The 14,355-nt window shown below is 45.2% G+C and overlaps 1 protein-coding gene across 1 annotated transcript; it reads right to left on the bottom strand.

Moving 5' to 3' along the window:
• Positions 1-105: 105 nt before the first annotated feature.
• Positions 106-12,476, bottom strand: LOC133420436 (uncharacterized). Its single transcript, XM_061710130.1, has 6 exons — positions 12,181-12,476; positions 11,751-11,988; positions 9,508-9,700; positions 4,843-5,184; positions 4,582-4,701; positions 106-443 (listed from the first exon to the last, which is right to left on the bottom strand). Exons 1-6 carry the CDS (start codon positions 12,474-12,476, stop codon positions 106-108), a joined length of 1,527 nt encoding a protein of 508 aa, XP_061566114.1.
• Between the last annotated feature and the right edge of the window lie 1,879 nt (positions 12,477-14,355).

The raw sequence follows: 14,355 nt of genomic DNA, 5'->3' as shown, positions 1-14,355 counted from the left end.
AGTTATTGTTGGGAAGCTACATGGTTTGTGGATGTCATTATTGAATCTCAAACTACAGTTGATTTGAAAGACCTTCAAATCAAACATGCAAAAGTAATTTTCCCATCAGAACTGACCTTTAACTGTGAGTTCCACTTGTTTCTCCATCAGTGAGTCTCCCTCCTTGCTGGAAACGATACAGGTGTAGGTGCAGCTATCTCTGTCTGTTGGGTATTTCAGGGTCAGACTGAGGTCTCCAGTCTCCAGAAGGTTTTTCTTCATCTCCGTCCGACCTCTGTACCACCAGTGTTGTTCTTTTTTCTGGTCAGAGCTGTTCAGATACACATGGACCGTCCTACTGGTTCCGTCCCTCCACTCCACTTTGGCATGTTCTGGCAGATCAATTGTGGCTTTGCAGGGCAGTTGGACAGACTCCACTCCTGAATCCACCTTCACCTGAGAATCTGAGAGGAAAACAAACCATATCAGTATTAAAGTTTTCCGACCAACACAACCCTTTCAGCAGGAGTTGCTGACATATTTGACGGCTCTCAGTTGCAATAGCAACCGTATGGGACCACTAATCGTCCCATACGGTTGAATAGACCCCTGAATAGACCTTACCAGGAAGACATATGAGTGTGATTCTTCTATAGTTGGAGCACACCTTCCTGTCCTCCTTCTTGAAGAGAGGTACCACCATACCAGTCTGCCAATCCAGAGGCACTTTCCCCAATGTCCATGTGACGTTGCACAGGTGTGGCAGGGTGGAGGAGCAGCAGCCACTCAGGTGATGGGTCACAGGTGTGTCCCATCAACCTCTCCACCCTGCCTGACTTCATAAGGCATGGCTGCACAGCAGCAAGGGGGCTGTGAAGGAGCTGAAGCACGTGTGTCCTGTGTGTTGGGTGGAATAAAAAGTGGTTGTGCACTGAAACTCCGTGTCCTCTCTATCCTGTCGGTCGGGCCCCGTAGCACTCGCCCTGCTACAACAGGTATGTCAACCAAGTCAGCCCCACAACATCCAGAGCCTTGAGGAACTCAGGCCGGATCTCATCCACCCCTGGCACCTTGCCACCTAGGAGTTTCTTCCACTTCCACCACCTCAGTAACCTCAACCCCAGAGATAGGAGAGCCCACCTCCAAGTTCAAAGGCCCTGCTTTGTAGGAAAATGTGTCAGTTGGATTGACAAATTCATCAAAGTATTCCCCTTCACCAACTCAGGACATCCTAAATTGCGGTCAGCAGAGCGTTGTTCTCCATGTCCTCTCCAAACTCCTCCCGTGCCCATGTTTTTGTCTCAGAAAGCGCCAAAGCTGCATGACACTTGGCCTGTCATTACTTGCCCATTGTTTTTGGAGTCCTAAAGGCCAAAAGGGCTTGATGTGTGCCTGTGTGGAGAGGTCTGCAGAACATCACCCGGTTCAGAAGAACAGCTCCAGGCCCTGCAGGAAGCCTCAGGCTCGCGAACCGCCTGAACAGCTTTTATTGCAAGTTCGAAGATCAGGCCAGCAGCACACCACCACCAACCTCACACCCCACCCCCCCATCTACACCACCACCACCCCCCTCCAGCTTATTCAAAATGCTGCGACCAGAATTCTAACAAAAACCAAGAGGTATGGACACATCACTCCTGTTTTATCCTCTCTTCACTGGCTCCCTGTTAAACAAAGAGTAGATTTTAAAGTACTTCTTATTGTCTTTAAATTTATGAATGGCTTAGATTCTTCCTACATGGTTGACATGCTGACTGAATACATACCGGACATATCCCTTAGGCCCCGTTTACACGGAGCAAAAACGGAGGAGTTTTCATGCGTTTTGGCCGTTCGTTTACACGAAAACGAAGCTCAAAGTCACCAAAAACGATCATTTCTGAAAACTCCGGCCAAAGTGGAGATTTTCAAAAACTCTGTTTTCACGTTTGCGTCTAAACAGAGGAAAACTGAGATTTAGGCTTCAGAACGTCACATTATGCAACAGAAACGGCAGCGTCATGTGTGCGACCTGTGTTTACAATTAGTTTGACCACCATCAATATTTTCTTGTATTTTACCTGTTTTATATTCTAAAGTCACACTTAAAAGTAACTCCACTTCTCTGTCACTCCAAACGAAAGACTCTCGTTCCGTCTTGGAAGTAAAGCCTGAATTATGGTCCCGCGTTAAATCGACGCAGAACCTACGGCGTAGGGTACGCGGCGATGCGCGCCATACGGTGTGCGTCGCCGCGTACCCTACGCCGTAGGCTCTGCGTTGTTGTAACGCGGAACCATAAATCAGCCTTAACTGGAAGTTACAAGTGTCATTTGTTGATGTTTTTTCCAGGATTCTGATTGGCTGGCATGACGTTAACAGCGTATTTATGCGGATTCGTGTAAACGAAGAGATTTTGAAAACGATCTTGTGTAAACGATGGAATTTTTCAAAACGTAGAGGGGGAAATATCCGTTTTTGTAAATACCCGGCTATGTGTAAACGGGGCCTTAGATCATCAAATAAGAGTCTTCTCATCATACCTAGAATTCACACTAGATCTGCTTATGGTGCTTTCAGTCACTATACGGTCCTACTCTCTGGAATTCCTTGCCGCAGGAACTAAGGTCTGCTCCAACAGTGCCCTCTTTCAATAGCAGACTAAAAACGTACCTTTTTGCACAGGCGTTTGAGTAAACTCTACATGATTGGCTGGGTGATCGCACTTTTGTTAAAATGGAATTATGGTTGTTATTGTTGTTTTTCTCTTGTCATACTTTTGTCTGTTTCTGTTATTGTAAACTTGTAATTTTGTTTATTTGTTTGTTTATGTATTTGATCACATTGAGTCCATGCTCATCATGTGAAATGTGCTTTATAAATAAATTTGCCTTGCCTTGCCTTTCCTTGCCCCCACCCCCCAGCTGCACCACCATCACCCCCCACACCTCCCCCAGTTGCCTGCATATTCACACCTCACCACAGCCAACCTACCTCTGTCTACCCGCTCTCCCCCCACCTGACACCCTGCCTGCACTTCAGATCTGTGAGGAGGAGGTGTGTCGGCTGTTCAGGAGGCAGAAGGTCAGGAAGGCTCCAGGCCCAGACGCCGTGTCCCCCTCCTGCCTGAGAGCCTGCACCGAGCAGTTGGCTCCCACATTCACACGAATCTTCAACCGGTCCCTGGAGCTGTGTGAGGTGCCCGCATGCCTCAAAAGCTCCACCATCATGCCAATCCCCAAGAAACCCACCATCATAGGAATAATTGACTACAGGCCTGTCGGCCTGACATCTGTGGTCATGAAATCCTTTAAACGGCTGGTGTTGGGCCACCTGAAGGACATCACAGGCTCCCTGCTCGACCCCCTGCAGTTTGCCTACCGGGCAAACAGGTCAGTGGATGACGCAGTCAACATCGGACTGCACCACATCCTGCGTCACCTCGACACTCCAGGGACGTATGCGAGGATCCTGTTCGTGGACTTCAGCTCGGTGTTCAACACCATCGCTCCCGCAATCCTCCACCAGAAGGCACCCCCTACATGACACTGTGGGAGCATCAGCAGCTCCTTCAGCCAAAGACTGCTCCACCCGCGCTGCAGGAAAGAACGCTACCGCAGGTCCTTCATCCCCACAGCCATCAGACTCTATAACAAGAAACTGTAGCCAACCGTGTGCAATAAACCTGTCTCTTTATAAGTGCAATAACCACTAAATACCTCACCTATTTTTGAAAATATTTGAAATTTTTTGTATAAAGTGTGTGTGTGTTTTGGCTGCTGCACGACTGAATTTCTCCTCTGGGAGATCAATAAAGTCTTCTATTCTATTCTATTCTACTTTTAAATCTGGGTACAGTGAGAAAAATAACCAGAGTAAAGTTCCTTGTTGGGCAATGTTCAAACTTGGCCAATAAAGCTGATTCTGATTATAATTCTGATTGATAGGACTCCCTTTTCAGCTTGACGGCATCTCTAACCCCCAGTATCCCCCATCATGTTCATGGATTACCGCCACCAACAGCCTTACGGCCACAGTTCAGATCAGCTGTCTCGACAATGGAGGCGGAAAACAAGGTTCACTCAGACTCAGTGTCCCCTGCCTCCCCTGGGACATGGCTGAAGCTCTGCCGAGATGGGAGTTGAAGCTGTTTCTGACAGGGGACTCCGCCAGACGTTCCCAGTAGACCTTTGTCATATGATTTGTGTCATAACCGAGTTATATCGAGAGGTGGTGAGTTTATTTCTTGGTTGTTTGTTTTTTTGTAGCAGAATTTTTAATAAGACATCCCCCTCTATTAATCTGTGACAGCAAACAGGGTTAACTATTAAGACTATCTAAGACCACATTGAGACTATCTAAGACTATTCATGCTTCCTAAGACCACATGAGAAAATATTTCAAAATAATAAACATTTCTGGGCATTTTTACCCTTTTTGAAGAGTTTGGTACCAGAAGGAATCACAAAGCAGTCATTTCTGAATACAAGGACCAAGAGAGGGCATCTACTCAATGTATTTGCTTACTATTGAATGATTGGTTTTGTGATTCCTGAACAGAAAGTGGAACGAAAACGAGGAAAACAGTGATCAGAGGCTCAGATCTCTGTCACTTGGACCCACCTGGATTGTGTTTCATTCTTTTGTATTGCAGATAGAAGACCAAACCAAAGACAGAGGCCAGGAGAACCAGGGAAACCAGGACAGCTGGCAGAACTTTGGGCCAGATTGGAGGATGACGCTCTGCAACACAAACACAAGTCAGAGCTGAAGATCATCCAGTCCGGTCTGGACTCCTGCAGCCAGAGTTCTGTCTGCAGTTGTTCAGATGTGGAGGTAAAGTTCTGTTCTGTTCTACAGACGTGACCGACATCCACCACTGACCCTTCACTTCCAGAAGCACGTTGATTTGGCTTAGCTCCATTCCAAACCTGCGGACGGTGCAGGTGTAGGTTTCACCGTCAGAGATCGTAGGATTCCTCAGAGTCAGGCTCAGGTCTCCGGTCTGGAGGGCGTCCATCTTCATCCAAGTCCTGTTCTTGTAACGTTTGTTTTGGTCCACAAGATCATCACCAGTCTGATGACAGATGTGTACGATGGAGTACTTGAGGTCCTCGCGGCTCCAGACTACTGTGGACTCCGTGGAAACTGAGATGTTGACTAAACAGGGCAGCTTGACTGACTCCTCACCATCAAACACTTCTACAGCCAGGACATGGTGGTAAACTGAAAAAAAAGATTTAAAAAAATCATCCATGAGGACCCCAGCTGGAATGGTTTTGTTGACCATAGGCTGTTATATGTGTAATATAAATAAAGCTGAAATTGACATGACTAACCAAACAACAGAGATTGACATCTCTCCCCCACATCGCAAATTAATCCCTACATCACACAGCACCTCCATTCAGCGGCACCATCTCCGCTCTTCAGCATCATGTCCACTTTACATCCCCACTGTAACACTGCATCACTATCTCTACGCCACATCGGCTTTATTGAAGCACAGACTCATGACGTATGTTATCTAACTGCACCACAATAGAATCCAACTCGTTCCAAATTAGCCCAATTTATACAAAGCCAATAAAATAAAAATAATAATTATTGCTTCATTATGGAAACCGGTGGGTTGCTTCAAAACTTTTCTCCTATCCAGTCCCTGTCCTGGTCCAGCACCAGATGACTGTGGACATAAAAAGTCTCCTTTAACAGGGAGAAACCTCTGACAGAACCTGACTCAGGAAGGACCAGCATCCACTGGTTGGAGGTTGAGAGGACAGGAAAGAGGAGAGGACAAGAACCACAGAATAGGTACACCTGCTGGGAAGAAAGAACACAGGTTCATAACAACAACAGACTAGTATCTTTACCCTACATCACCATGGGTCAGTTTCACAAAGCAGGTTCAACAAACTCTGAGTCTAATCCTGAACTCTTAGTTGATCTACTCTGAGATCGGAAACTCTGAGTTTTTGGTTCCAGAACAGCGGATTTGAGTTAATTTACTCAACTCTAAGTAGTTTCACCTGGAGTTAAGAGCGTGCGCCACAACTATCAAAAGCCAGCATCTATGGAGCCCCGATTCGACGATTCACCATGGCAACCGGCGACAACAAAAGATCCACATACTTTTTCTTTTTTTTTTTTTAAACTTTATTTAACATTTCAATTTACAAAATCCCTTTGAGGAAACATTAGTTTCCATCTGAAGATCCACATACTTCACGCCACTGGAGTTAGAAGTGTTAATACGTGCGTATGGCGAGTATGAGAGCATAGCATTTAGATCAGGGCCGTCAATTGGGTACAGCAGCTGCCACACCTCGGCTTCAGGGCAAAATGTAAATGTTTTTTTTTAATACATATATGGAATTACTCTGTGTCTATTTGTATTGATTTATCCTATTACTTAATACATATAAAATAACTACAAATGCATATCAGAACAACATGATGGATTTCACTAGGTATTATCTTTCCCAACACTTGTATACCCCCCTCATATCTTGAAATGTGATGTCCCAGCGTCCCTGACGACAGTGGTCGGTCGCTATCAATCTCGTTTTTAGCGCGCTCTGCAGTGTTACTAACTTACAAAAATGAAAAGTAAGTAGACAACCACGCAATTTAAAAAAAAAAAAGAAAGAAGGCCAATGTTGGCACAGCAGCAGAAGATATTAACGAGGCTGTTTGCCACTGATGGATTAATTATGCAAGTTCATCTTAAGGTAAGATATCAAATCACCCTACCCTCTTATAAATCTGTTTAAGGGAAATATTTGACTTTTTTTACTCTCTCTCTTTCTGTCTTCTGCCCCCTCCCTCTCCTTTTTGCATTTGGACTTTAACTGTTTGAAGTTAAACTGGGATGTCCCTGTGATATTGTTGAACTGACATAGTGAATAAAGTGAACATAATGAGTTAAATTGCGTTTGTCAGATACGCTTTTTCTGCTCTCTAACTCTGCCGCTTGCTGTCCGTGGTGCAGAAAACGGATCTGTATTGCGTAAAGGCCCATTGGCTGAATTGACGCCACTGAGGGAGGAGACAGAGAGAAACTCAGGGTTTATTGAAGAAAACCTGGTCCCGACCAGGTTAGGTTCAGAGCGTCTGTTACTACGGTAACTGACCGAGAGCTTAAGTTACCTCTCTTTGTGAAACAGGCTAGAGTTACCTCTCTTTCTCTGGTTTGAGTTACCTCCCTTTGTGAAACGGAAAACTCAGAGTTTCCCTCATTTCAGGGTTAACAGACTCAGAGTTTTCACTAAACCTGCTTTGTGAAACGGACCCCATCTCTACATCACTGCTGTGCAACAAAAGGGAGTGTTTGTCTATACATAAAATTGTTATTAATAATTGTCTGATGACAGTTATTAAAGACATGCATACATTATCAACATAATAAGGCCCCTGAGATCTAATGTTTGGAGGATAAACTGATGGACTTGGAGGCCAGGTCCCGTCTAAACAATTCAAGGCTTGTGAACTTGCCAGAAGGTGCTGAGGGTTCACATGTGTGCATACATTTGGAGAGGTGGATGCCCAAGGCACTGGGGAATGAAGCCCTTTGGTCCTCAAAGGTTTGGAAAGAGTTCATTAAATTGGACCTAAAATGGACACATTATCCCAAGACCGAGGATTGTTTATTTATTTATTTATTTATTTCTCAGGACAATGCACATTGATGAACATATATACATATGTAAATGTGCCAGATTATAGCACAAGGCTAGTTTCCATCTGTAGTCCAATATAGGCAGGTAAGGTGTTAAAAGCAGAACAGGTAAAGATGCAATAAGAAAAAGAAAACAGAAACAAAGACAAGTACAATTAGTAAAGACAAGTACAATTAGTAAAATAAGAATGATAAAAAAAAAGTTAGTAGGTAGGTAAGAGACCCAAACACACATTACTTGTGTGTACACATTTGTTGACCTCTGAGCCACATTTTTATCTGGTTTTTAAAAGTTGTTAAAGAGGGGCATTCCCTTATGTGTACAGGTATAGAAATTCCATAACGCACTACCATTTATGGATAGTGCGTTATGGCTAAAAGCAGTTTTTCTGAATGGAACCTCTACGACTCTGTTGGACACTGCTCGAGTGACCCGCGACTGTCGGTATTTAAAAAATTCCTGGAGGCAAGGTGGTGCCAGGCCATGTAGGGTTTTATACATTAGACAACTGTATGAGAATTTGCAGAAGTTGTCGAAGCTTAATAGATTCTATTTGTCCAAGATGTTACAATGATGGTATGAGATAGGTTTTTTATCTAGGATTTTGAGTGCTTTTTTATATAAAAACTGTGAAAATGAAGTTTCTCAACAAGGACAAGTAAGCAGTCATGGCAGCAGCGCAGTGCAACACAAACATGTACTACAACAATAACCAGGTTTTATCCTAATTTGGCCGCAGGAATACACCAGCTAAGGAAAAGTTTTGATCCGGTTGGTAGGGAACTGAGTAACATGGGAATCTGACGTGGAGTCATTCATCCCGTGATGCTGCAGGTGAATCATCAGGGTAAATCACTTGCGCTCAAAAACCACACGATGCGAGTGTGTTTATCAGAACAGCAGGCAACAGGTCCAGACAACATCCCTGGTCGTGTGTTGAAGGACTGCACAGAGGGCCCTTAACGATGTCTTCACAGATATCTTCAACACTTCTCTGAGACAAGCTGCCGTTCAATTGTTCAAGGCCAGCACCATTATACCTGCGCCAAAGAAACCCAGATCGTCCTGCTTGAATGACTACCGTCCAGTGGCGTTTACCCCCATCATAATGAAGTGCTTTGAATGGCGAGTCATGTCGCACATCAGATCCATTCTTTCCCCCAACCCTGGACCCTTTCCAGTTTGCATACCGTGCCAAACGGTCCACTAAAGATGCAATCAGTCCACTGAGGATGCAATATATATATATATATATATATATATATATATATACACACACATATCCTATCGTGCACGTATGTACACACATACTTTACCTGACTGCCAGACTCAATTTCTGCAGTGACTTGTTTGCTCTCATAGGTCTGGACTTGTTTCTGACACTTGTGTCCTGTCTAACACAGAGAAACTCAGTAGAACCTGTCAGACAGTAAGTGTAGTTTAGGGAATGAGGCTCTGGAAGGTTGGCACTGGTAATCTGATCTTTGTCTGAACGACAACCAATCCTGACCATGTGCTTACATAAATTAAATTTAAATGATTACATGCGTCTGTCACTCCAGACATTTCTTGCTGGCATTCTCTAAGTCATCTGAGGAACACCTGAAAGTGTAATGAGTCTTAATGAAAGAAAAACAACCAAATAAAAGCCCTTCGTTAAATCAGATGCCATCTCACCTGTGCAGGAAACAAAAACCGGTCTGACAGTGAAGACACCTGTACTGTTGCTACAGGTGTGTGTGTGTGTGTGTGTGTGTGTGTGTGTGTGTGTGTGTGTGTGTGTGTGTGTGTGTGTGTGTGTGTGTGTGTGTGTGTGTGTGTGTGTGTGTGTGTGTGTGTGTGTGTGTGTACAGAAGCAGCTCTTTCTCACCGTGCAGCAGGACCACCAGCAGCTCAATCCTCTTCATCTCTCCTTCAGTCTGAACCAACTCAGAAGAAAAACTTCTCCTCAGATGATGAACAACATCGACCGTCCGTCCTCCACCTTCCACCACCACATCACAACTGACTGGAAATTCCTCCAATTCCACAACAAGAAACAAACTACTCTGTGGGAGGAGCTTCTTGAAGATTAAAGAAGAGAAACATCACGTTGGGATGTTTGCTGTGGGGAAGGCGAGTGACAATTCCTCTGTCACTATGAACAAAAATGCTGCAACAGCTTCATGTTGGACATAGTGGGATAGTCAAGATGAAGAAATGGCAAGAGGTTATTTTTAGTGGCCAGGCATGGACAAACAAATTGAAAATAGCAGAATCTTCGACATTTTGCCACAAAACAACCCACCACTAGCTCCCCTGCATCCTTGGGAATTTCCACAAGAACCATGGCAACATGTCCACATCAACATTGCAGGCCCAATAGAAGATGGAATGTTCTTGATTACAATCAATTCACAGAGCATATAGCCTGAGGTGGCTATAATGAAATATACCTCAACATAAAGAACCAACTAGAGAAAGCTAGAAGAGGTGTTCTGTGGATTTCCAGCTCAACTAGTTTCCGACAACGGCCCCCAACTTGGTCACAGGAAATGTTTGCATTTCTACAAGCCAATGGAGTGCAGCATAGGTGACGGTGTCTGGCACAGACATGTTGATTAACTCCTGTCTGCTCCAACAGAGCCAGAAGAGTTGTACAGGTACACCCTCACCAATCAGAATCAGAATCACGTTTATTTGGCCAGGTCAGGTCAGACAAGATATGGAATTTGATTTGGTTGTTATCGCTCACTTTACAGTAAATAGGTAATAGACAAATGACAGCTCTTATTAACATATATACAAGTTTTAAAAAGTGAAAGGTGCAGCAGAATGAGATAGGTCTGATTATTGGAAGGTGTATTGTCACAGCACATGATTGTGTTATTATAATTACTGTTATTATTGTTATTGCACAGTGATTAATTACTCTGAGACTCTATGAGTGATGAGAGTTCATCAGAGCAACAGCTTGGGGGAAGAAACTGTCTCTGAGTCTGGAGGTTTTGGCGTACAGAGCTCTGTAGCGCCATCCAGAGGGGAGGAGTTCAAACAGACTGTGTCCTGGGTGTGAGGGGTCCGCAGAGATGCTACCTGCCCGTTTCCTGGTCCTGGACCGGTACAGGTCCTAGTCCTGGATGTGAGGGGTGTGCAGAGATGCTACCTGCCCGTTTCCTGGTCCTGGATCGGTACAGGTCCTGGATAGATGGGAGGTTAGTCCCAATTATCCTCTCTGCAGACCTAATTGTCCATTGCAGTCTGTGCCTGTCTAGTTTGGTGGCCAATCCGAACCAGACAGTGATTGATGTGCAGAGAACAGACTGGATGTTGGCAGAGTAGAAGGTGATCAGCAGTTGCTGTGGCAGGTTAAACTTGCTGAGCTGACCCAGGAAGTACAACCTCTGCTGAGCCTTCTTTCTGACGGAGTTGATGTGGGTGATCCACTTCAGGTCTCAGGAGATTGTGGATCCCAGGAACCTGAAGGTGGCTGTGGTGGAGACAGTGCTGTTGCGGATGGTGGGGGGGGGGAGTGGCGGTGGGTTTTTCCTAAAGTCCACTGTCAACTCCACAGTCTTGAGCGGGTTCAGCTCCAGGTGGTTCTGTTCCACCCCCTGTCTATAGACGGACTCCCTCCCGGATCAGGCCGATGACGGTGGGGTCATCCGCGTACTTCAGGAGCTTCACAGACGAGTCCCCTGAGGTGCAGTCGTTAGTGTAGAGGGAGAAGAGCAGTGGTGAGAGGACGCACCCCTGGGGGGCGCCAGTGCTGATGGTCCGGGTGCTGGATGTGATGCTCCCCAGCCTCACCTGCTGCCTCCTGTCACTCAGGAAGCTGGTAATCCACTGACAGGTGGAGGCAGGCACTGTGAGCTGGGTGAGCTTCTGGTGGAGGATTTCAGGAGCGATCGTGTTGAACGCCGAGCTGAAGTCCACGAACAGGATCCTCGCATACGTCCCTGGGGTGTCGAGGTGACGCAGGGCGTGATGCAGTCCGATGTTGCCTGCGTCATCCACCGACCTGTTTGCCCGGTAGGCAAACTGCAGGTGGTCGAGCAGGGAGCCTGTGATGTCCTTCAGGTGGCTCAACACCAGCCACTCAAAGGATTTCATGACCACAGATGTCAGGCCGACAGGCCTGTAGTCAATTATTCCTGTGATGGTGGGTTTCTTGGGTACTGGGATGATGGTGGAGCTTTTGAAGCATGAGGGCACCTCACACAGCTCCAGGGACCGGTTGAAGATCCGTGAGAATGTGGGTGCCAACTGCTCGGTGCAAGCTCTCAGGCAGGAGGGGGACACGCCATCTGGGCATGGAGCCTTCCTGACCTTCTGCCTCTGGAACAGCCAATACACCTCCTCCACACAGTTCCTGAGTGCAGGCAGGTAGACAGAGGTAGGGGTGGTTGGCTGTAGTGAGGTGTGAATATGCGGACAGCTGGGGGAGGTGTGGGGGGGTGATGGTGGTGTGCTGCTGGCCTGATCGTCGAACCTTCAGTAAAAACTGTTCAGCTGGTTTGCGAGCCTGAGGCTGCCTGCAGGGCGTGGAGCTGTTCTTCTGAACCCGGTGATGTTCTGCAGACCTCTCCACACAGAAGAGGGGTCAGGGTTGGCAGAAAGGCGACTCTGCAGCCTTTCTCCGTACCGCCTCTTTGCTCTCCTGATCTCCCTCTCCAGCGTGTTCCTGGCCTGCTTGAACAGGGCTCGATCACCACTTCTGTAGGCCTCCTCCATGGCTCGGCGCAGCTTCCAGAGGTTTGGTGTGAACCAGGGCTTGTTGTTATTGTGTGTGTAGAAGGTCTTAGTTTGGACACACATGACAAGAGCGACGGGAGGCCCCCGAGCCAAACCCAGAGGCATCGCCACCAAGGTCCCGGTCACCCATGACAGCTCGTGAAAGCCCCAAAAGTCCACAAGGACCTCCAGAACCCTGGCCCCCGCCCCTCCACCAAGGGGCACCAAATGTGAACCACTGCTGGAACCCAAACCCAAACAATAATGGAACCAGACCACCACATAGAGGGACCAGGAGAAGTGAAGGAGGCCCAACTACCTTGCAATCCAACGTGACTGATCCACAAACACACACCCACCCAGAAATATACAGTCACACTCATATGTACAATACTATTTACAGCATTAGAGACACCTGTTCAGGTTCACCTGTACTTGTTGAGAATCACTAGTCTGAGCCTTTTCTTAAACAAACTCCTGCTTGGACGTTGCTTCAGTCCTTGAGTTTATTCCAGACTTTCACACCACTGACTGAAGTGCACATTCTCTTCGTGGTTGTTGGAACTCTCCTGGTTCTTAATTTCACAAACCCCCTCTCTATCAATGAAGAGTTTCTGGATATTATCCGGTAGCTCCTTGTTTCTGGCTTTATACATCAGCTGAGCTGTTCGAAGTTCTACCACATCTGAGGGTTTTACTGGGCAGGAGTTTATAAGTAATCATTAGTGTGGTCCTGGAAACCTGCCTTATGAACCGTTCTTATGGTTCTTTTCTGGAGTGAGCACAATGGTCGGAGTGAGGATTTGTAGGTGTTTCCCCAAACTTCCACACAATAAATCAAATCTGGTAAAATAAGGGCAGAATATACAACATGTAATGCTTTGTTAATCAATAGACATTTAGCTTTACTGAGGATTGAAACACTTGTGGATACTTTAGGTTGAACGTGTTGAATGTGAGGTTTCCAGCAGGTCTTTTGGTCGATCACCACACCCAAAAACATTGCATTAACTCTGTCTATATTTACACTCTCACTATCACAACTTTTAAATCACTGTTCTCCTTATGATTTCCAAACAACATAAACTTTGTTTTGTCCAAATTTTATGATAGTTTATTTATATCAAACCTCTTTTTTAATTTGTTCAGCTCTGAGGTGACAAATTGTTGCCTGTTGCTTAAATAACTTTTCATCCAGCGTAAAACCACTGCCCTGATACCAAAACGCTCCCTTTTTTGATCAATATGTCCTGATTTATCGTGTAAAATGTTTTTTTAAGATCAATGAACCCCAACTGTAGTTTTCTTTTTGTCTATGGAGCTGGTGATGTCTTCTATTAACTCCAGGACCCCCAACGATGTGGATCTTTGAGATCTAAATCCATATTGATCTATAACATTGATCGGATCACAGTGATCTGGCTTTCAGAAAGCAGTTTGTGTTGATCAGTAAATTTGTACAATTTGTAAATAAAAAAAATTTCTGTAATGTTATAAATTCCGGGAGTCTCTAATTAGTAAGTTGGTATCCGTCTCCAGGTTTGTGTAATGGGACGACTTTTGCAGTTTTTATTTTCATTTTGGAAATGTCCCAGTTCTGAACGACAGATTACAGATGTAATCTGTCGTGTGGTTGAACAATCCATCAATAACCTTTTTGACTATTGTCATATCTACACCATCACAGTCAGTTGACACCTTGTTTTTACAAACATTGAGTTTGAATTTCTATTCATTAAAGTCTCGTTCATCAACTGATCCGGGATCACACGTATTCTGCCAGCTTTAGTTCCAACACTCACAAAATACAGGACTGTCTCAGAAAATTAGAATATTGTGATAAAGTTCTTTATTTTCTGTAATGCAATTAAAAAAACAAAAATGTCATACATTCTGGATTCATTACAAATCAACTGAAATATTGCAAGCCTTTTATTATTTTAATATTGCTGATTATGGCTTACAGTTTAAGATTAAGATTCCCAGAATATTCACATTTTTTTAG

This window comes from Cololabis saira, chromosome 20 (genome assembly GCF_033807715.1).
Source record: "Cololabis saira isolate AMF1-May2022 chromosome 20, fColSai1.1, whole genome shotgun sequence".
In the NCBI taxonomy this organism is placed as follows: Eukaryota; Metazoa; Chordata; class Actinopteri; order Beloniformes; family Belonidae; genus Cololabis; species Cololabis saira.
This window is presented reverse-complemented; position numbering and strand designations above follow the sequence as displayed.

Excerpts from the sequence above, each read along its gene's own strand:
- LOC133420436 (XM_061710130.1), bottom strand. The coding sequence starts at position 12,476 with ATGCCTCTGGGTTTGGCTCGGGGGCCTCCCGTCGCTCTTGTCATGTGT. Across the intron at positions 5,185-9,507 it reads GCTGGTGGTCCTGCTGCACG|TTTACCACCATGTCCTGGCT; the intron begins GTGAGAAAGAGC and ends CTTTTTTTTCAG. Across the intron at positions 444-4,581 it reads AAGAATGAAACACAATCCAG|ATTCTCAGGTGAAGGTGGAT; the intron begins GTGGGTCCAAGT and ends TTTTCCTCTCAG.